Source organism: Lacerta agilis, chromosome 15, assembly GCF_009819535.1.
Source record: "Lacerta agilis isolate rLacAgi1 chromosome 15, rLacAgi1.pri, whole genome shotgun sequence".
In the NCBI taxonomy this organism is placed as follows: domain Eukaryota; kingdom Metazoa; phylum Chordata; class Lepidosauria; order Squamata; family Lacertidae; genus Lacerta; species Lacerta agilis.
In genome coordinates, this window is record NC_046326.1 from 28,130,795 (window position 1) to 28,153,791 (window position 22,997).

Genomic DNA, 22,997 nt, shown 5'->3' on the forward strand with positions numbered 1-22,997 from the left:
ACACGAGAGCCTTCTTCAAATTTCTGGAGCAGGCTCATTTTCTGCTGCTCTGCAGGGTAGGACCTGAACCAATGCAAGAAAGGAGATTCCAACTAAGCATTAGGAAGAACTTTCTGAAAGTGAATGTGGAACGGACTCCCTTGGAAGCTGGTAGTCTCTCCTTCATTGGAGGTTTTTAAATGGAAGGTGAGTCATAATCTCTCAAGGATTCTTTGGTTGCAATTCCTGCCTTGGGACTCCCTTCCAACTCCAAAGGTAAAGGGAGCCCTGACCGTTAGGTCCAGTCGTGAACGACTCTGGGGTTGTGGTGCTCATCTCGCATTATTGGCCGAGGGAGCCAGCGTACAGCTTCCGGGTCATATGGCCAGCATGACTAAGCCGCTTCTGGCAAACCAGAGCAGTGCATGGAAACGCCGTTTACCTTCCCGCCGGAGTGGTACCTATTTATCTACTTGCACTTTGACGTGCTTTCGAACTGCTAGGTTGGCAGGAGCAGGGACCGAGCAACGGGAGCTCACCCGGTCGTGGGGATTTGAACTGCCGACTTTCTGATCAGCAAGCCCTAGGCTCAGTGATTTAACCCACAGCGCCACCCGCATCCCAACTCTACAACTCTTCCAACTCTACAGTTCTCTAAATCTGTGAGGCAGTCACTTCATGCAGCCACAAGGAGACAGCAAATCCTTGGTTATTTCCTTCATTGCTTTCTGTTTGCTTCCAGAGGAGATATTTGTGTCTGGGGTGGCAGGTGGGCATAGCTGTCAACTTTTCCCTTTTCTTGTGAGGAATCCTATTTGGAATAAGGGAATTTTCTTTTTTAAAAAGGGAAATGTTGACAGCTATGCAGGTGGGGGTTTGTGTGCTCTGCCTCAGGTGCCAAAATAATGTGAAAAGCCTCAGTTACTCTGCACCTGATGAAGCAACCTTTCTTAACCTTGGGTTCCCCAGATGTTGTTGAACTACAACTTCCTCCATTCCTAGCTAGCATGGCCTGTGGTCAGGGATGATGGGAGTTGTAGTTCAAGAACATCTAAAGTTGAGAAAGTGATGATCGCCAGTTTGGATGGCTTTAAAAACAATAAAAACCCATTACAGTATTACTATTTTTAAAACGTACAAAACAATATGCTACAATAAAAAGGAAGAACAAGGGGGAAACGAGAGAGAGAGAGAGAGAGAGAGAGAGAGAGAGAGAGAGAGGAACAATTGATAAATTATATTTAGCCTAGTAAATAAGGTCTCCCCATGTCCATATGGGGGGGCCTATCCACACATGTTTTGCCCCACACTTTCTAGGTACAGGTCCATGTATTTTTTAAAAGTTTATTTATTGATACTTATTCAAAGATACACAAAAATGCATACCCATTAAAAAGTACCCTTTCATAATATGCCGAGATAAAACAGCTACTGTACTTAGTTATTACTTTTTTGAATTTTCATTGCAGTTATGAATTTCATTGTGCTATTATCTTCCTGAGTTGGCCGTTCAAACCACTATTATGAGCTTTTTATAGGGGGGGCACTGGGGAGGAGCTTACGGAACCAAGGGGGCAGTGGCCCCCAAAAAACATGGGAACCACTGATTTAGATGGTGGTCCTGAGCCCATACCAACTAAGTTGGCTTTCAAAGAGGATTAGACGAGAAGAGCTATCAATGGCTACCAATAGTATACCTCTGAAGACCAGGTGCTGGGGAACAGAATTAAGCAAGTGCTATTGCACCCAGGTTCTGCTTGTGAGCTTCCCTTGGGGGCATCTGGTCAGACTCTGGACTAGATGGGCCCTCTTTGGCCTGGTCTAGCTGCTGCAGGGCTCTCCTAAGGTTGCTATGTTTCCTAAATGCAGTCTCCATGGACAGTCAGTCTAGCTTAGAGTGGCAGAGGTTGGGAGAAGAGAAGGTTATGGCCCTCACAGCCTGCTTGTGGGCTCCCCTTTGGGGCATCTGGTTGGCTGCTGAGAGAACAGGCTGCCGGGCTCCTCCTATGGGGCGGACCTGGGTGTGAGTGACATTTGCTGCCTGCCCAAGAATTGGCTTTCATGTCCATCAGTCAGATAGCCCTTGAAGGTTTTTCTGATAGCAACACACCTTGGATTTGGACCTGAGATTTCAAGGGCACCTATGAACCCCTCCCCAACCCAAATGCAGCCTTCCCCAATCTGGTGATTGCAGGATTGCTGCTTCCATCAACATGCCGGCCGGGGCTGATGGAAGTTGGAGTCCAAAAGATCTGAATGACACCACCAGGTTGAGGGAGACTTTTCCCAGGAACCCTCCCCCTGCCACCCCTTTTGGACCCTCCAGCCCCACTCCACGTTGAGATTCCCAGAGAAGAGACAATCTCAGCAAGAGGCAGAGATAAAACCAAATTGCATCTTTATTTTTGGAAGGCAGCAAGAGAGCTGAGGAATTTCCAATATGCAGACATGCATTAAGAAATAGTGAGAATAGCTTATAATAACACAGTATAAATACTTTTTCATGAAATTCATATACTGCTTGATTGGGGTTTTTTTTAAAACAAACAAACAAACAAACAAAGAAACCTCAAAGCGGTTCATAAAACAATGAAATATATTATTATTATTATTATTTTTAAAAAAACACCACAGTATAAATAGGAAACACACTATTCTTAAATCTCACAAAGAGGTCGAGGAGTACTTAAATATATAAATAACACATACAAACAGGTATGGAAATGGATTCACAAAAGTGGGAGTATGCACATGCGGAGACCTCTAGTTTGCAACACACACACACCCCAGCAAAAACCTGCTCCAAATTTCATTTTAGTTAAGCTTATACTACTTTTACCAAGGAATTGTGGGAATGGGAGTTTTGTGCTTTGCTGAGAATTCTATGGACAAAGCTGCATCTCTCCAGGAAGGACAGTGATCCTGAAAGCACTTTTGGAGCTCTAGATCATACCCTGTATTCTATCAGCCACATACCGTAATATATGTTCCCAAATCTATCTATATCTAAATCTTGAGTTTGGTCCTAAAATATGTTTTGGGGTGGCAGGGGGAAGGGATAGAGTTTGTTTTCCTTCACCATCTTTCAGAATCAAACTTTGGGTCCGCAGACCAGTTTTTTGAAACTGATCAGCAAATGTGCAAGGCTGACCACCAAGACTGAATTTGAACATTCAGAAACCGGCCCCCTTCCTCCCCTCTCTGTGTGTAAATTTCCTCATGGCTGCAAATATTGTGGCCTAGTAATGAACCTGACTTTCAGCCACACCAGAAAGCTCAGGCTTATTTCCAAAGGCTCTTCAAAAGACGGAGACTTGTAGCAAGGAAGAGGATTCCTTTGCTGTGATGCCTGCAATGCAGGGGTTAGACCAGATAACCCTCGGAGTCCCTTCCAAGCCTACCATCCTATAATTCTGCGATTTAGCCAAGAAAGGGCATCTTCTCATCCCCGGACCACTTCTCGCTGAGAGAGCCCTTCTCTGGAAATGGATGGCTTCATGAGAGCGGTGGCCCCTAGGGACCTCAACCTGGGTGGCAACGGTGTCCCTTGGGTGGGTGGATATCAGAGAAACAGCAGGATCACTAGTGGAATGAGGCTGTGGCTCAAAGGTAGCTCTTCCTAGCAGGAGATCTGCAGCTGGCACCAGAAGGATAGAGGCAGAGATGCAGACGGTTGATGGATAGGTGGGTTGTTCTCACTCTGGTGTAAGGGATGCCATCAGTTTTATCACCCACTCGGCCTTGGGGTCAGCACAGCCCGATCTACCATTCCTGAATACAAACCTGTCAAGGAAAGAAGCAGGTGTTTACAGAGTCCCTCTCTATCACAATTGGATCTCTCCATTGTGAGATGCTCTTGCTCCTCCTGCGTTTTATAACAACATCGGAAGAACCTGCTGGATCTTGCCCAAGCGAACCCGTCTAGTCCGGCATCCTGTTCTCACAGTGGTCAGGCAGATGCCCCCAATGGGAAACCCACAAGCAGGGTCAGTGCACAAAAGCCTTTCCCCCTCCTGGGGTTCAGGAGCACTGCTGCCTCTGACTGGAGAGGGAGAGCATAGCCATTGTGGCTAGTAGCCATCGCTAGCCATGAATTTGTGCCTTTCAAAGAGCCATCCAAGTTGGTGGCCGTTTAGAGAGATGGGAGCTTGCCTCACACTTTAGGAGATGACCACAGGGTCATGTTTGCCATGGGCCGTGCCCTTGATTGGCAGGGAGGCAGAACCACAACCAGCCACACCTGTCACAGGTGAGACTTCTCTGGTTTGTTCCCATCCTGGAGTGTAAATTAAAAGTTTCCTGTTCACACGCTCTACCCATTTATTGCTTTTTATTAATTCCAGATGTGGGATTCGTGATGAATTGCTCCTCAATTGTCCCATTGTTGGCTGAGGGGCTTTAATGACTAATTTCATGGCATTTCTTTCTTTTCTTTTGCATTTCATTTTTTTTTACAGCTAATGGCCACTATTGAAATGAAGGGGGTGACAAAATCAGTAATTAAGGCCAGACAAAATGGACATTGGAGCAATTCAGAGTGGCTACTCAGTCCCCAAGCCACCATCAACAAGAAGAAGGGGTAGGGTGTGCAAACAGGACCCTTTTAACTAAAGGTACAGGAGCCCCCAAAAGCCTGAAGAAAGCTTTGTCTGTTCACCTACATTTTACATTTTAGTGCAAAATAAAAATGCAGCAAATCAAGGCCCCTAGCTCAGAGGTAGACCATTTGCCTTGCATGCAGAAGGTCCTAGGTTCAGGTCCCAGGGGCAGGGCTGAGAGGGAGAGGCTCCCTGACTGAAAACTTGGGCAGCTGCTGCCAGTCAGTGTAGGCAATACTGTGCTAGATGAGCCAGTGGTCTGACTTGGTATAAGGCAGCCTCCTGGGTTCAAAAGTGGACCACACAGAAATGCCCTCTTGGGCATTGGATTGCTTGGCATCTGCCCAGTCCCGAAACTTACACCACGGCAGGATGGTCGCAGTGCGAACTGGTGCGGAAAAAGCTCTTCACGATTCTCCTTGGGAACGGTTTGTGGTTGTACCTGGGGCAGCAGGGAGACGCATCCATAGCACCTGGAAGTTACAAAAGGCAGGTGTCAGTTTTAACCTTTGATCATAAGCTGCAGTGTAGTGGTTAGAGTGTCAGAGTAGAACCTGGGAGAGACCAGGGTTGAAATCCCCACTCAGCCATGAATCTCAATGGGTTAACTTGAGGGCCAGTTTACTGCCTCTCCATCTAACCTACCTTACAGGGTTGTTGTTGTTGTTGTTGGGAGTAGGACCTGGGAGGCCAGGGTTCAAATCCCCCCAGGTCCAATCTCGAGCTATTTGGAGAAAGAGGACGGGATATAAATGCAAATAAATAAATATGGCTGGCCTTTTTAACCCTGGAGGCTCTTGAATTTCACCAACTGAGCTAGTTCCCGTTCCTATCCATCATGCCACTCTCAGATGGAATCTGGCTCATTTTGAATCACAGGAGTGTTCAACATTGTGCCTCCCATAGAATCATAGAATTGTAGGGTTGGGGGGGATCCAAAGGGTCATCTAGTCCAGCCATAGCTGTCAACTTTTCCCTTTTTAAAAAAGGGAAATTCCCTTATTCCGAATAGGATTCCTCGCAAGAAAAGGGAAAAGTTGACAGCTATGAGTCCAACCCCTTGCTATGCAGTTGTTGCTGGGTTATAGTTCCCACCGGTTGAAGCCAGTGGGGTCAGTGCTGTGAGGGATGATGGGGCTTGTAGTCCAACGATATCTGGAGGGCATTGTCTTTGCTGCCCGTGATTTACAACACTCCTTATCTGTGGATTCTGGGCAGATCAAAGTCCCAGAATAGCTTTATGAACTCTCAAAGGTTCATAATTCTTCTACGGATGATTGCCATCTTGCACCAATTGCATTGGCCACTCCACAGGAGGTCCAGAAGATGGCTAAACAGGAGAACAGGGCCTTTTCTGTGACAGCTCCCCACTTGTGGGATGCTCTTGCCTGCCAATATAGTTACATATCTTTAGCCACCAGGCAAACACATTCCTATTTAATCAGGCTTTTGGTTTTTAGCTATCTATGGCCTTTTTGTGTGGGTAGGATGTTTAAAACCTGCCTTTTAAAAATCTGAATGTATTTTAGATTATTATTATTTTTGTTTCATGCTGGTTTTAACGCATGTTTTATTTATTCATTGCTGTAAGTTATTTTTAGGTTTGTTTGTTTGTTTTAAGCGACTACCGTGTTTCTCATAAAATAAGACACCGTCTTATATTTTTTCCCCCTCAACAAAACACAGTATGGCTTATTTTCAGGGGATGTCTTATTTTAACCGCGTCGCATCGGTACGCTGCATAGCCACGCTTCTCCAGGCTGTTTTAATGGGAGGTGCCGCGTCACTATGGCTTATTTTCGGGGTATGGCTTATTTTCGGGGAACGGCTTATATTTCGCAAATGCATAGAAATCCTGCTATGGCTTATTTTATGGCCATGTCTTATTTTAGGAGAAACACGGTATGTTTATGCCCCTCCCCGTTTTGTTTTATGCTGGTTTGAATGGATGTGCTATGTATGCCCTGTTGTAGGTCACTTTGAGTTCCTTTTGTAAAAATTAAAGGGACTAATAAGTTTAATTAAATAATAATAATGACAACAACAATGAAAACAACCCCCTGCCAAAATGATATTCCTCATTTCAAAGTTTATCACCCATGATTCTCCCCCTATTTTTAAAGGGTTTCTGTCCCTCATTTTAAAGTTCTGAGTTTGAGATATACAAGCAGAAGAGGTTTGACTCACGTTGGGAAGCGACGGTCAGAGACAAGGAGACAAGGAGTAGGAGGAAGGCGAGGCCAGCTACAGAGACCTTCATGTCTTCTGGAGATGCTGAGTGGAGCTGAGGATCGTCTCTCAAAGTCTCTCTGTGCTGCTTTGCTGCTCTCTACCTTTCTGTCCCCCAAGTCTCTCTTTATATAGGGTTCTGGACACTGTCGCAGTGGAAAGAGTGAGTGTCCGCGTGGGTCCGTGGAGGTGGAAACACCAGAGTTTCATCCTCCAGAGTTGGTCATGGGGCAACTGATTCTGCCGCTAGCAGAAAAAGGAAATTGCGTGAGAAGGGTTGAGGAAATCATTGGACGCAAGAGGAAGCAGAGGAAGGTGATCAATCATTACTGCAGGCGCTCAGTAGGTGAGGGGAGCAACGCTGCCCTAAAAGGCCTGGAGCCAGGATGTGGGGACATCACAAGGCACCTGTTAGGGTCCCCTCTGTTGGGCTTTTCCCAAAAGAGGATTAAAGAGCCCCTTCTCTGATGCAGCTCTGACTCCTAAACATCTACTCACATTTCTGCATAAACGGACACCCTAGGAGTCTCAGAAATACAGGTGAAACTTGAAAAATTAGAATATCGTGGAAAAGTCCATTTATGTAAGCAATTGTTTTCATTAGCTACTGGAATTTAATATATGAGATAGACTCATGGCATGCAAAGCGAGATATGTCAAGCCTTTATTTGTTATAATTGTGATGATTATGGCGTGCAGCTGATGGAAACCCCAAAGTTGAAATTGTTAATTTGGGGTTCTCATCAGCTGTACGCCATAATCATCACAATTATAACAAATAAAGGCTTGACATATCTCGCTTTGCATGTCATGAGTCTATCTCATATAATAGTTTCACCTTTTAAGTTGAATTACTGAAAGAAATGAACCTTTCCACAATATTCTAATTTTTCGAGTTTCACCTGTATCATAGAAAGTCCTAGGAAAAACCAGGTAATGTGAGGCTGGTGGACCTAGATGTGGCAACCAGAGACTGATTCAGACCAGGCAACTGTACTCAGGTCCTGCTTATGAGCTTCCCAGATGAATCAGAGAACTGTAGAGCTGGAAGGGACGCCCAAGGGCCACCCTCCTGCATTGCAGGAATCACAGCAAAGGTGCCCCCCCCCAGCCTCTGCTCAAGAATCTCCAATGAAGGGGAGTCCACCACTTTCCCAGGGAGTCTGTTGCACTGTCAAACTTCTCTTACCATCAGAAAGTTATTCCAAATGCTCTAATCAGAATCTCTTTTCTTGCAGAAGAAGAGGCTTCTGGTCAGCCACTGTGAGGAAAGGAGGATGTTGGACTTGGAGGGCTCACTTTTCACCTGATCCAGCAGCCAAGAACACTTTTTAGAGCCACAAAAAGCCAATTTATTAGACCATTTCATAGTTTTCCAGGCTTGCAATTTTCCCCATGGTGCGAGACCTCACAAGTCGCCGCCCCCCAACACTTCTCCGGTGAAATTCACAGATGAAGGAGAGGAGGAAGCTCTTGCCTTCATGCTGTGCTTGTGCAATAGAGACATCTTGTAGTCACAGCTGGAATCCAGATGCTGGACCAGATGAATCTTTTGGCCACTGATCAAACCAGTCTTCAGTTCTCCCAAAGCATTTTCCTTCTCAGTGTTTGTTTTCATTACAAGAGGCGAGATTGGTTGAAGAATATAACAACCTCAAAATAGCCCTACTGGAGCAAACAAGTGGTCCATCTGGTCCCTGTTCGGACAGTGGCATATTCTCCCCTCCTGTCTTTCCAGCAACTAGTATTCAGAAGCATTGCTGCCTCCAGCTGTGGAGGCAGAGCACAGCCACTATGGCTGGTAGCCATTGGTAGCCTTACCCTCCAAGAATTTGCCTTATTCTTTTTTAAAGCCATCTAAGTTGGGTCGCTGGTGACAGCAGTCACGAAATTAGAAGACGCCTGCTTCTTGGGAGAAAAGCAATGACAAACCTAGACAGCATCTTAAAAAGCAAAGACATCACCTTGCCGACAAAGGTCTGTATAGTTAAAGCTATGGTTTTCCCAGTAGTGATGTACGGAAGTGAGAGCTGGACCATCAAGAAGGCTGATCACCGAAGAATTGATGCTTTTGAATTATGGTGCTGGAGGAGACTCTTGAGAATCCCATGGACTGCAAGAAGATCAAACCTATCTATTCTCAAGGAAATCGGCCCTGAGTGCTCACTAGAAGGACAGATCCTGAAGTTGAGGCTCCAGTACTTTGGCCACCTCATGAGAAGAGAAGACTCCCTAGAAAAGACCCTGATGTTGGGAAAGATGGAGGGCACAAGGAGAAGGGGATGACAGAGGATGAGATGGTTGGACAGTGTTCTCGAAGCTACTAACATGAGTTTGGCCAAACTGCTGGAGGCAGTGAAGGATAGGCGTGCCTGGCGTGCTCTGGTCCATGGGGTCACGAAGAGTCGGACACGACTGAATGACTGAACAACAACAACAACAAGTTGGGTTGCCATACCTGCCACCCACAGAAGCGAGTTCCATAGTTGATCTATGTGCTGGGTGGAGAAGTACTTCCATTTATCCTTCGAAATTGTCCAACATTCAGCGTCATTGGGTGTCGACCTGTTGTGTTCTTATGAGAGAGGAAGGAAAATGTCCCACCTTCCACTCACTCCATGCCCTGCACCAGTCATTTAGCCTCTTACATGCCCTTTCTCTAAACTAAAATGACTAGAACGCTGCAACCCTTCTGCATAGGGGAACCCCTCCATCCCCACGATCACTTTTGGTGCCCTTCTGTCTACCTTTTCCAACTCCACCATATCCTTTTTGAGGTGAGGAGACCAGAACTGCACACAGCATTCCAACTGTGGTCGCACCATAGATGTGTAAAATGGGGTTATCATCTCTGCAGGTTTATTCTCAGTTCTTTTTATTATTATTGTAAAATAAACTTTATTTAGATTATTTAAATACAATACACAAATCATATAGCGGGGGGGGGGGGGAATACACAAAGAAAAAGAAAACATGAGAAGAACCAATTAAAAGTCAGCTTCCAATTCTTTGTACATCGTTTCTCTCAATAATTACTCATAATTTGCTATATCTAATACATGAAAATATAAATAAAACAATAGTTCACTCTTTGATATAACCGTCCCCGTATGAATCTCAATCAAAGCAAATCACCAATTCTGTTTTTATACCTTCTTTTTTCAAATAATCTTCAACATATTTCCACTCCTCTTTACATTTTTGTTTTGATATATTTCTAATTACTGCCGTCATTCTAGCTAAATTCATAAATTCCACTAATTTAATCTGCCAATCTTGGACCGTTGGTAGTTTCCCTCCTTTCCAATTTTGGGCAACAAGCAACCTAGCTGCAGCAGAAGCATACAAAAAAATATTTTTCCTATCCTCTGGTATATTTTCCGGTGTCATACTCAGTAGAAAGGCTTCAGGTTTCTTTTCAAAAGTAATTTCCAAGTTTTTTATTTTTTCATATACTTCATTCAAAAATCCATAAATCTTTATACATTCCCACCAGCAGTGAAAATAATTGCCTACCTTCTCATGGCTTTTCCAGCATTTATTAGTTTTAGCTTTTGAAATTCTTGCTATTTTCTCTGGTGTCAAATGCCATCTATATACTAATTTCATCATATTTTCCTTGATTCCTGTACAAGCTGTGAATCTCAAGGTTTATTCTCAATTCTTTTCTCAATGATGCCTAGCATGGATTTTACCTTTTCCACAGCTGCTACACTCTATGTCCACAGGTTCATGAAACTACCAGTACGTCCTCTGAGCCCAAGGTCTTGCTTCAAGTCCTTCCCCTCCAGTTCATATTCCATGAGCATTTATGTGAAATAAATATTTTTTTGCTCCAACATGCATCACTTTACACTTGTTTACCTTGAATGGCACTTGCCTGCACCCCACACCCATTTTGCCTATGGCAGATGGGAGAAGGGGGGGGGGGCGCTGATCTGTGGCTATGCTGTTCAAGGTACCCATGGAGGCAGGAGGAAAGAAATGACTCATGCCAACTTCCAGCTGAGTCAAACCTTGGCAAGAGGGCCATCACACGGGACACAGAGTGGATCCCTCTCCCCAGAGAGGGAAGTCTCAAGGGATTACTATTTCAAGTGCCAGAGAGCATAGAAGCCACCAAGAACTTTTGACTCATGCGAGATCCCTTTTTCATGGGTCACAGCCAGCTTCCCTCTCCCCTCTGCCCCTACGTGGTTTGTGTCATGTGGCTAAATATATCCCCAGAGGAAATCTAAGACGCCACCATGACAAAGCAGTTTCACTTGAAGTGGCTTTGGTTCGTGGCCCTGCAGAACCAGAAAATGGTCCACAAAAGCCAAAGAAGGAGAAGAGTGGGAAAAGGAGGACCCGGTAGGCCCTTTTCAGTTTTCTCTTCCCTTTTGCCCTGGGTGCAGGCACATTTTGCTTTGAAGAAGGCCAAGGGCACAAGGCAGCTTCAGGAAGAACATGAGAAGAGCCTGATGGAACTAGTCAGTGGCCCATGTAGTCCAGCATCCTGCTCACACCATGGCCAGCCAGGTGCCCATCATGAGAAATCAACCAGGAGCACCTGAGCACAAGAAGATCCAAGCACAATTCTGAATCACAAAATTGTGGAGTTGGAAGAGACCCCAAGGGTCTTCTAGTCCAGTGTTTTTCAACCACTGTTCCGTGGCACACTAGTGTGCCGCGAGATGTTGCCTGGTGTGCCGTGGGAAAATTACTTTATATATAGTCAATATAGGCACAGAGTTAATTTTTTTAACATTTTCTAATGGTGGTGTGCCTCGTGATTTTTTCCATGAAACAAGTGTGCCTTTGCCCAAAAAAGGTTGAAAAACACTGTTCTAGTCCAACCCCCTGCAATGCATGTGACTAAATACCTCCCCAGAGGAAATCAAAGACACCACCATAACAAAGCAGTTTCACTTCACCCAGGTTTGGGTCAGGAAAGGTTTCCCGAAAGCCAAGGCAGAAGGAGGGTGGGAAAAGGAGAACCGGAATGCCCTTCTTATTTTGCTCTTTCCCTTTGCCATGGGTGCTCATGAGAAGCCACATAATCTGCAGTACAGAGATAGAGGTGTAGAGAAAGAGAGATGATTTGTCAGTGGCTTTATCTTGCCCAGGGCAAGCAACTTGCAAGCAAGCAAATATCCTGGGGTAAATTGTGCATAAAAATGCACATAATAGTAAACGTTTGATTTGTCAGACGATGGAGTGCATGAGCATCCCTGAGGGTGCAAACCTGGGCAGTGTATATCGAGGTTCTGGGCTGCCCAGATGACAAGACCCCCCCTTTTTTTTGCCTCACCAATGTGGTCCAAAGGAAAGCAGAGCAATATGTTTGGCACCGGTATGGCTGCAGGAATTGCTGGAAAGAGACGTACAAGGTACCATCCAACCATCTTAGGGACTCTGGATTTGTGCAGGGTTTACTCCTTAACTTTTTCTTCTCCCAAAGATGTCCCTCAAGGTGGTGGTGGTTTAGGGTCAGAGTTTTTCTTCTACTAGATGAGCTGCCTTCCCAGGTTGGTGGGCCCCATCTGCCTTTCATTTCCCTCTAAAGCATGTGCAGATACTGCCTTAATGACCACCGGATCCACTATTGGTCTCGTCCACTCATTCCGTTGGAACCTGATGAAAGTGCATCATTTTAGGAGAAATCGCTTTGCAAAATTGCATGCAAATAAGTACCGTATATAAGTAGAAGAAATTTGCACTATAATAATAATAATAATAATAATAATAATAATAATAATAATAATAATAATAATAATTTGTACCCCGCACATCTGGCTGGATTTCCCCAGCCACTCTGGGCGGCTTCCAACAAAAATCAGATACAAAAATATTACACATTAAAAACTTCCCTGAAAAGGGCTGCCTTCAGGTATTTTCTGAATGTCAGGTAGTTATTTATCTCCTTGACCTGTGATGGGAGGGCGTTCCACAGGGCAGGCGCCACTACCGAGAAGGCTTCATGAGGACTTCATTTATAAAAATATTTATATATGGGTAATTCATGAAGAAGGCATCAAAGCAGTTCAAAACAACTTTGCATAAAACAGACCAATGACACTAAAATAATAATAATAACCAAACCACAAACGGATGTAGAAAACCAAACATAAGGCTGGAGAAATGAAAAACTGAGAGGGAACAAAACTGACAAATTAAGCCATCCACCACTTTCAGTTTCAGTTCTGTACTGCAATAAACGGCTGTGTTCATGTCTTGCACCTCCATGGACAACTTGCTCTGATGTTCTCCTTGCTTGAAATGCTTCCCTCTGAATCATAGAATTGTGGAGTTTGAAGAGACCCCAAGGGCCTTCTAGTCCAACCCCCTGCAATGCAGGAATCACAGCTAAAGAATCCCTGACAGACAGCAATTCAACCTCTGCTTAAAAACTTCCCATGAAGGATGTTATAAGCTCCCCATTACCAAACAAATGTTCAATAAAGCCCAGATAAAGCCTAACTTCCATGTAAACAAACTTGGGGGAGCAAGTCATCTGGGGCAGATCCTTTCTCTGTATTGGCAGGAATTTTTTTTTACATGTTTGCAAACTCAGTGTGTTTGTTGTTGTTGTTGTTGTTGTTTTAAGGACCCAGTGGAGCCCGACACTACAGCGATGGAGCACAGCTCACCCGCGGCAGGCCCCGCTGTGCCTTTCAGAGGGTGTGATTGGCCTCGTCGGGCCTCCTCCTGCTGTGTGACATCACACACATGTCATTTGTGACACACCTGTGGTGGGCAACCAGCGTGTCTGCCCCCTACCCCCCAATCACAGCCACCCTATGTCAGGGTGCTGTTGACAGTTCCTGACTATCTGCCGAGGAAATCAGAGATGCAGAGAAAGAGCATTTCCGTTCTTTTATTTTTCCACAGGAACACGAGAAGACAAAGGGGGAAACATCCTTACGCTTTAGCAACCAGACTTCTCCTGCTAACTACGGTGGCTGCTAAGGGCAAATCTCCTCTGGGCTTTCTGTTCTGAGACACGCAGAGCATGTCTAGTTCTCAGAGAAAGGGGGCTCTGACAAACTTTCCAGAGACAGTGTTTCACTTGGCTGCTGCACAGATTTGAACACATATGACTCCTGCCTCTGTTCACTGCTATCTTGCTCCTGCTCTTCCTCACCCATTATTTCCCAACTCCGTTCCTCTTCTTCTTGGGGTGGCAGTCTCCACCACTCCTCCTCACGCAAACAGAACATTCAACAGACTGAACAGCCAAATGGTCTTAAACACAAATCCCACCCTGTCTCTCACTGGTAGCAGCCTGCTCACACACCCTGTCTCACAAAAATGAATATTAAATTGAAGCTGCAGGTGAAGTGCAATAGGAAATGAGTCCTGAGAAGCCCTTGACCTCTCCAGGTGAGCAACCTGGTCAGCAAAGGAACAAATGCATTTCCCAAGAGCCAAGTTTTCCTTGTACAAAGCAGACATCTACAACACTGTGCTGCCTCTCCCAGCTTCACCAGGAGTCAGCTTCCCTGAGGGCCAGGAGCTCCTTGTACCAAGGAAACACACCCCCAGCTGCAGTCCAACAGCCAGAGAGTCATACGTGGCACTTTCTGCAGGAGCTATGAAGCCTAAAGAGGGAACGTTGGAGGAACATCCCAAGGCTTGCTTACTGTTCTGTGACATTTTGATTGATCTTGATGAAGCGTGGGTTTGGAGGTTCATTTTATGGAACATCGAAAGCTTCCCTTGCATTCCTCACTACACTGCTTTTTGGGGATTGTATAACCACCCACTCCTTTCAGTAAAAAAAGGGTAAAGGACCCCTGACAGTTAAGTCCAGTTGTGAATGACTCGGGGGTTGCAGTGCTCATCTAGCTTTACTGGCCGAGGGAGCCGACATTTGTCTGCAGACAGTTTTCCCGGGTCATGTGGCCAGCATGACTAAGCTGCTTCTGGCGAAACCAGAGCAGCGCACGGAAACACCGTTTACCTTCCCACTGGAGTGGTACCTATTTATCTACTTTCACTTTGACATGCTTTTGAACTGCTAGGTTGGCAGGAGCAGGGACCGAGCAATGGGAGCTCACCATGTCGTGGGGATTCGAACCGCCAACCTTCTGATTGGCAAGCCCAAGGCTCAGTGGTTTACACCACAGCACCAACCGCATCCTTTCAGTAAAGGTAAAGGTAAAGGGACCCCTGACCACTAGGTCTAGTCACGGACGACTCTGGGGTTGTGATGCTCATCTCGCTTTATTGGCTGAGGGAGCCGGCATACAGCTTCCGGGTCATGTGGCCAGCACGACTATGCCGCTTCTGGTGAACCAGAGCAGTGCATGGAAATGCCGTTTACCTTCCCTCCGGAGCGGTACCTATTTATCTACTTGCACTTTGATGTGGTTTCAAACTGCTAGGTTGGCAGGAGCAGGGACCAAGCAACGGGAGCTCACCCCGTTGCAGGGATTCGAACCACCAACCTTCTGATCGGCAAGCCCTAGGCTCTGTGGTTTAACCCACAGCACCACCCACGTCCCCCTTTCAGTACCTTTCCCCCAAAAGAACATGCTTGGCCAGTAGTAATTGCAACCTTCAGGGTCTCACTGCTTCCTTCAAGGCGACAGGGATCAGCCTTCTTCTCACTCACCTCCTGGACCCAGTTGTCCAATCCCCTTTTGCAAGCCCAGTAGCCAAGGAAGACAAATATCAAACATCCAATAGGGTTGGGAAGAGACGTGGGCTGAGGTGTGTGCATGTCCTTCTCCCTCCCCATCTACAAGAAGAAGGTTCAGCTGTGGAGGCAGATTGGGGATAAATGCAGCACTGAGAGCAACTAACTTCAAGGAGAAAGGAAGGAGGAATCTCTAGCATAGCAGATCCAAAAATTCACCTTGGAAGAGGAGGAGATTACAAGGTAAGATGGAAAGTGAAGGGAACCCCATGAATACAGGACAGAATTGTGGAAGGTCTGGAACTAAAGAGAGGCAAACAAATCCAAACCTTTCTATGTGGGGATGCCTTGTGACGAGAAGAGCCTTGAACTTCCTCTGGGAGGAATAGAGGACTCTTTGTGACCTCCCAGTGAATGAGAAGAGCTTCAAAGTCCCTGGGGGTAGTTGAGCCCAAAGATCTTACACTGAAGGGGAGCTAGAAGGACTGAAAAGAATAATGTGGCCCCCCCCCAAAAAAAAAATCCCTCCTCTCTCTCTCTCCCTTCCCAGCACAGATAGCAATAGCACGTTAGCATTGAGGAAGCATTGCAGAAAAAACTAATCAAGCAGGATAAATCCTGCTTGGGCTGGGCTATTCTTGTGTCAAGAGCAGACCAAGGAGGGCACCAGCAAGAAACCCCCAGTCTGAAGGGGTCCTCAGCTTCTCCAGATCAGCCACTTTGGACTCAGGGGAGCAAACACATTCCCTGAGAGCCAGGAGCTCATTGGAATAAGGACACCCCCAGGTTTCAGGGGACCCTGCCTGCTTCTCAGTGGCCTCAATCTGTGGGGTGTCCTCTTTGCCCTCTGTATCTGGTACCATTTCAGGGCTGGGAAAAGAGCAGAAGAAGCTTTAGTAGGTTAGCATCATGGAAACCGAGAGTCCAGGGAATGGTCCTTAAATCTGTTCTTCCTCTCCAGGCAGCATGAAGACCTCTGGGGCTGCCCTCACCTTCCTCCTTCTTGTGGCTATTCCACGTGAGTCCAATCCTTTCCTCTCCCATGGTAGTTGTCTTACCAGAGTTGGGACTCCCATTGAAGGGTGTCATGCCACTCCCTGGGCCCTGGTGAACTTGGGGGTGCTCTGAAATGAGGAGCCCCAAGACGGCCCTCAGACCCACCCTGCTCCATTCCCCTGGGTCCCACTGGAGGATTGGCACTGAAAACTTTTAAGGCAAGATGGGAAACCACTTTCAGATGGGAGGGGGCTTCCCTTGTTGGCCACCTTCCTGGGGCCACATGCCCAGTGGCACTGAGTGTAGCCACCTGCAAAAGTAGGGCAGGGCAACTGATATAACCCATGAATTCCAAGCAGGGGGGAAAGGGAGAGGTGTTGTGGTTTTATCCCAGCCCCCAATTCTCTTCCCCATTCCACAGCAAGGGTGATTTCCAGCCAGGCACAACCACTCAAAGTGGGGGCAAAGGAGGACCAAGGAGGGGCATGGCCCATGGAGGTGGCTCTGACCCAGGACTTGAGGCTCCCCTCCCCTGCTTTTTTAGAATCATAGAATTGGATGGGACATCAAGTGCCATCTTCTCCAACCCCCTTCAGCGCAGCAATAGCAGCTCAAGAATCCCTGGCAGATGGCCTGAGTTCAAAAGCCTCCAGCAAAGCAAACTCCTACACCTTCCAAGGAAGTCTGCTCCACTGCAGTGGCAGACACTGGAGTCTCAGATTTCAGCAGCAACCCTGTGCAACGCCAAAATTCTGCGCCCCTCACATGCTCCATTGCAAATCATAATTGTAGCATTCTTAGCAGTGCCCCCCGAGACTCCATGCCCACTGAGACCATGCTCCCCTACATCCACCTCGGTCCACTGTGTAATAAAAATTAGGTTCGGCCCCAGAAGGGAGTCCACAAACCCGAGGGAGAGCCTCAGCAGAGCTCCCCTCCTGTCAAGAGCACCTAAGAACAAATAGAGACGGAATAGAATCTCCCAAAGCAAGGCGATAGCCCTTTATTAGAAACTGCTGCAGCAGGGTGTTTTGAAAGCAAAAGACCTCCAACAATGCTCCTATATAGACTTTTGAAATTGCCCCCCTCCAGCTCAAGACCACCCCTCCATACATCATACATACATCACAAATTGGGAGGGTCCGTTAGCAGTGATCTGAGCATCCTGGACCCTGCCCCCATGTCTCCTCTTGCCCTCCACCAAAAACCCATCAAGTGAAACAAAAGATATTTACATTTCCCTATTTCCCAGCCAAGTTAATCACACCCTTTTGTCTGGCACTCAGGTATCAGGATGCCAGAGATTATCACTCAGGCAGAGGGCTGCTGAGTAGCTGGAGGGGCAACCCCCCCTTTTGTTCCTGAGACAAAGAAATACTTGGTCAGTTGGGAGTCAAAAATGGAGTGAGGCCTGTCCTCCTGTGCTGTTTTTCAGACATGTGGCCTTATTTGTTTTGGTACATTAGTAACAATTATTATATATAATAAAATACCTTAAAATTCTTACAACTGTCAGTGAGGAAGCACTGCAGGACCATTGGGAGCCTATAAACTGTAAACTCTAATTTTTTTTAAGAGACAGAGGAAGGCTGGAGGGAGGGAGATAAAGAGGGTTGGTGGAGGGAGTGGCGTCAGCATTCCAACCAAAGGCTTTAGGCTCCCCATTCCAGCTTGTTCAACTTAAAGTCCTCCATGCAGAGGCAGGGGGAGGGGAGTGTCCAGTGATGCTTCAAGATGACCAATGCAGCCTCCCTTCCCCGGGCAAGAGCTATTAAGTATCCAACCTGCCTTCTCCTGCTTTCAACAGCTGTGGTATCCCAAAATTACTGCTGCCCCTCATATGCCAAGCAACGATTCACAAAGGACGAAATAAAGGACTATACGTACCTCACCTACCCATGCAAGTTTGATGCTGTAGTGTAAGTATCTGGTGCTGGGTCACTTGGTTAAGGATGCTCCAAACACTGTGGGTGAAGAGAGCTGATGCAACACTTAAGCCTTTTCAAAGCTTGGGTGGCTTTGAAAGTGCTTTAGACAAATTCATGGAGCAATATCAATGGCTGGTAGCCATGATGGCCATGGGCTGCCCCTACAGTTGGAGGCAGCAATGCTTCTGAATACCAGTTGCTGGTAATCACAGGAGGGGAGAGGGGGCTGCTGCTCACATTCTCCTTGCTGGTTTCTCACAGGTATCTGGTTGGCCACTGGGAGAGCAGGAAGCTGGACTAGATGATCCAGCAAGCCTCTTCTGATGTTCTTGTTTTCCCATGGGATCGGGTACTACGATGCCCAGCTAGGGGTGGATGAAACTCTCCATTTCACATTTGCCTGGTTTTACAGTCTTATGTTCAGTTTCCCCAATTTAAATGAAGATCTTCTAATCTGCATGCATCTCTGCAAGCTGCTTCCCCACAACAGGAAGTATCTTTGCACCTGATTTTTCCCAGTATGAACATGTTTGCATGCTCCGATTTGCTGAAAAACTGAATGGCAAAATTCAGAGAAACGTGACATTTTGGAGGCAAGCCACATCTTGTATTGGATTTGGAAGTGTGAGTTTGATAGGTAAACATTAAGTTGGGAACAAAATTAATTTCTCTTTCCCCCCCCCCCGCCCTTTACACACACACACACACACACACACACACCCTTACAAGGGCAGGACGTTTGAAAAATGAAAGCTTGGAGTCTTGACACCAAATGCAATGAAACCATCCTCAATCTGGTCCTCTCTGTAGCACATTGTAAATGCTTGCTTTCCCCCCTGACAGATTCATACTCAAGAATGGTAGAGTGGGCTGTGCTAATCCAGACGATGACTGGGTGCATGAGCTTGTGGCATATGTGGATATGTTGTATGAAACTTCTTCTCCTGACTATGTACCCCTCAGAAGGAAAAGGAACCCCTGAACCTCAACAACTTCTTTGCTGCTTTGGTGAATTTCCTTTCTACCTATCTCTCTCCACCTTCAAAAAAAATTATGACTCCTTAATGGCTGGACAAAGTCTTCATCCAAGGGTCTCTGTGGCTTTCAAGGGAGTGATTTGAGAGCAGCCAGCAGTGATCGTTGAACTTGTCAAATGCCCTTTTCTTAGTTAAGTGTACTTGCCTGGCACAATTGACGTTGTTTCAGGGTTTCTGTTCATGCAAACAATTGTCTATTTACAAGACCATCATGTAGTGCAGGACAAATCTAGTTCCATACCCCTTGGTGCATGTGATATACACGCTAACTACCAGGTCTACCCAAAAAACATTTTCGTTTCTACACTGATGAAAAAGAGCTTGCGAACATATAACTGCTTCATATTATATACCTACTTCAACTACCTGCCCTTCCTCTGCTCTGAGTATGCTTGCAGATCAGTTCTCCTGTTGGCTTCCAAAAATAAAGATGAAAACTGCTTTGTGTCTCTCTGAGTTCTTTTCTTCTCCGGTAATCCCACAATGAGGTGGGTTGGACTTGGAAAGGGTGGGAGGTGAGAGGCAGGTCAATCCCACACCGGGAGGGTAATATTGCAATTATTAATACTGCACAGCTGGATGCATTAAAAAACTGACTTTTGAAATAAAAATTGTCCAGACCCATAAATATGATTCAAAGCTTTACTAACCAGAACCTTTTCAAAACAGAAACAAAAAGAAATCAATAATACATCCAAATAGTTCCATAAGACATATGGTTGTCCAAAGCATAGGCTCAGCATCATCTTAGAAATACAATATAACTCCGAACAGGCCTAGAATCAAAAGTCTCTCTCCGTACACTATCCATTAGCCTGGAGCTTTATTCTCTTCCAGAGTGATATAAGTAAAGAAACAAACAAAAAAGCAACAACTGCTCCTTTTCCCTTATGGGGTACCCAAAAGCCCATATAGAGTCCTTTTGTAGGTTCTCTATTGGTAGGAGAAAATAACAGAGACCAACCAGAGAATATTGAGAAGCAAAGCAGCTAGTAAGCCTGATCTTTATTGACTGTTGCAACAGGGTGCTTCTCCACACGCAGGAGAGAGGAGGATCCCGAACAATGGTGTGCAAGGCCTTATATATCCATTTTGAAATTCCCTGCCCTCGAGCTCAAGACCACCCCCCACAAACATCATACCTACATCACAGAAAAGGCGGTCTACAACAGAAATTTGAACATTGTTTTTCCTGTCTGCCAGGTTGTCTGATAATGCCTTGTCTGGTTGCCTTTTCTGGTAGTCTGGCCATTCCTTTGAGATGGTAATTACTTAATTCCTGAGACAATGGAAAGGTTTTTTTTTCCCCATTTTCTCCCTCCTTGCAGAGAAACATTTGGGAGTTAAAATGGTTTCAGGACTGCCCTCCTGTGCTGCCTCAGACATGTTGTTTATATATTTATGTACGTGTTTGCTTGGTACATTTCTGAACATTTATTATATATATCTAAGACCTTAAAACTCTTATAACAAGAGAGACTCATTTCTACATATTTCTCCCACTGTGTCTTGGGAAAAAAAAACCAAACACAGCTCCCTTCAAAATGGCAATTTGCAATTCATTACCTTAATCATGTGATCTAAGGTTAATCACTCACTTGTAAGAGCAGAGAACATCAACAGTTAATCATTAACCTAGCTAGAAGCTTAGAGACATTGACAGAAGAACCCCCCCAAGCTGTTTACAATGAAGAATCTAAAAGATCTGCTTATTTGCTTTAGAAATCACAAAAAATTTAAAAACATTTACATGCATGTTTCAGATATTTTAAAACCCTGCGATTTAAAAACAATTTTACATACTAAAATCGCATGTTAAAATGACATGTCTTGCATGATGAAAGAAAACAATGTAGTGAACCCCTTTGTTAAATCCCTGATCTCTGATGGTGATGGAGGACCTTAAGATCTGAGTAGGCTGATTTGGGAGCCGGGAGTCCTACAGGTCCCATGGTCCCAAGCCATGAAGGCCTTTGAATGAACAACACCATAAGAACATAAGGAGAGCCTGCTTATTGTCAGGACAATGACCCATCTAGTCCAGCCTCCTGCTCTCACAGTAGACAATCAGATGCCTGTAGGGAACCAGCAAGTGAAACATGAGCACAGGAGTAGCACCCACTCCTGCGGCTTCCAGCAACTGATGTTCAGAAGCATTGCTACCTCCAACTGTGGAGGTAGAGCATAGCCATCATGGTCATCAGCCATTGATAGTGCTCTCTTCCATTACTTTGTGTAATCCTCTTTTCAAGCCATCAAGGATGGTGGCCCTCACTGCCTCCAGTGGGAGGGAGTTCCATGAGAATGCAAGAAGAGCATGCTGGATCAAAGGGGCCCATCTACTCCAGCATCCTCTTCTCCCAATGGGCACCCACTAGCAAGACCCAAGTGCAAGTGCGTTCTTCCCTCCTGTGGCTTCCTCAACTGGGATTCAGAAGCATTGCCGCCTCCACCTGTGGCCAGCCCAATACATTTTGGTGCCTGAGCCAAACCACAAAATGCTGCCCCTGCCCCTCAATGAGAGAAGAAGGCAGAAGTGAAGATGTACCTTGGGAACCAGAGTGGGGCATCATTTCAACCTTATCCGATGGTTGAAGGTGGGTACAGAGCTCGGGAGACCCCATAGGGGTGGGAGGAGACCAGTAGCACCTCTTATTCTCCAAGAGGACATTGTAGAGGCAGCACAGATGGGGCTGCCAAGGAGGAGACAGATCCAGCCTCCGAAGAGTGTGTGGCATTGGCAGTGCTGGCAGCAGCAGGCAGTGCATTTCTGGGAGGCTGGATCTGCTGCCTCTGTGGATTCTGCCACTTGAAGTGGTCACCTCACCTTGCCTCACGTGTGGACTAGCTCTGCTAGTAGCCATCAATAGCCATCTCCTCCAGCCAGAACTTGGAAGCCACTCAGAAGCCAGGGAAGATCTCCCAAAGCTGGTGAGATGTGTTCCCAATTAAGTGTATGAAAACTTCCAAGGCCTCAGAGGCCTCACACCCACTAACCTCCTCCAGGCCAGTCACCTGGACCTCAAAGGTTCAAATCCTTCTCTGAGAGCCAGGAGCTATTTGTACCAGGAAAACACCCACATCTTCAGTCCATTAGCCAGAAAGTTGGATGTTTCCCTTTCTGCAGGATCCACATAGTTTGAACAGGGAACGTAGGAGGAGAGATCCAAACCTGATTCACTATTTTTGCCCATCTATAAGAGGAAAGCTCAGCAGGGGGAAGGAGACAGAGGCTCAACACACCAATGAGAGCAACAGACTTTGAAGGTGAAAGGTGGCAGAGGAGACCCCAAAACTAACCTTGGAGAAGGAGGTGATTACAAGGTAAGTGGGAAAGTGAAGGGAACTCCATGAATACAGGATAGAATTGAGAAGGAAAGGTGAGTAAGACAAAATAATAGAAATGTATAAATTTGTGCATGGCATGAAGAAAGTGGAAAAAGAAAAGCTTTTCTCCCTCTCTCATAACCCTAGAACGTGTGGACAACATGGCGCTTAATGGTGAAAGATTCAAGGCAGAGTAAAGGAATTCTGTCTTCACACAGGGCAAAGTTAAACTATGGAACTCTCTGCAACAGGAGGCAGTGATGGCCACCAACTTAGATGG

The 22,997-nt window shown here is 46.0% G+C and overlaps 1 protein-coding gene across 1 annotated transcript; it reads right to left on the minus strand.

Annotated features, from left to right (window-relative positions):
- Positions 1–3,524: 3,524 nt before the first annotated feature.
- On the minus strand, positions 3,525–6,974 carry LOC117060341 (C-C motif chemokine 5-like). The gene is made up of 3 exons (XM_033172555.1): positions 6,765–6,974; positions 4,939–5,050; positions 3,525–3,762 (listed from the first exon to the last, which is right to left on the minus strand). The coding sequence occupies exons 1-3, from the start codon at positions 6,835–6,837 to the stop codon at positions 3,675–3,677; spliced, it is 273 nt and encodes a 90-aa protein (XP_033028446.1). The 5' UTR covers positions 6,838–6,974; the 3' UTR covers positions 3,525–3,674.
- Between the last annotated feature and the right edge of the window lie 16,023 nt (positions 6,975–22,997).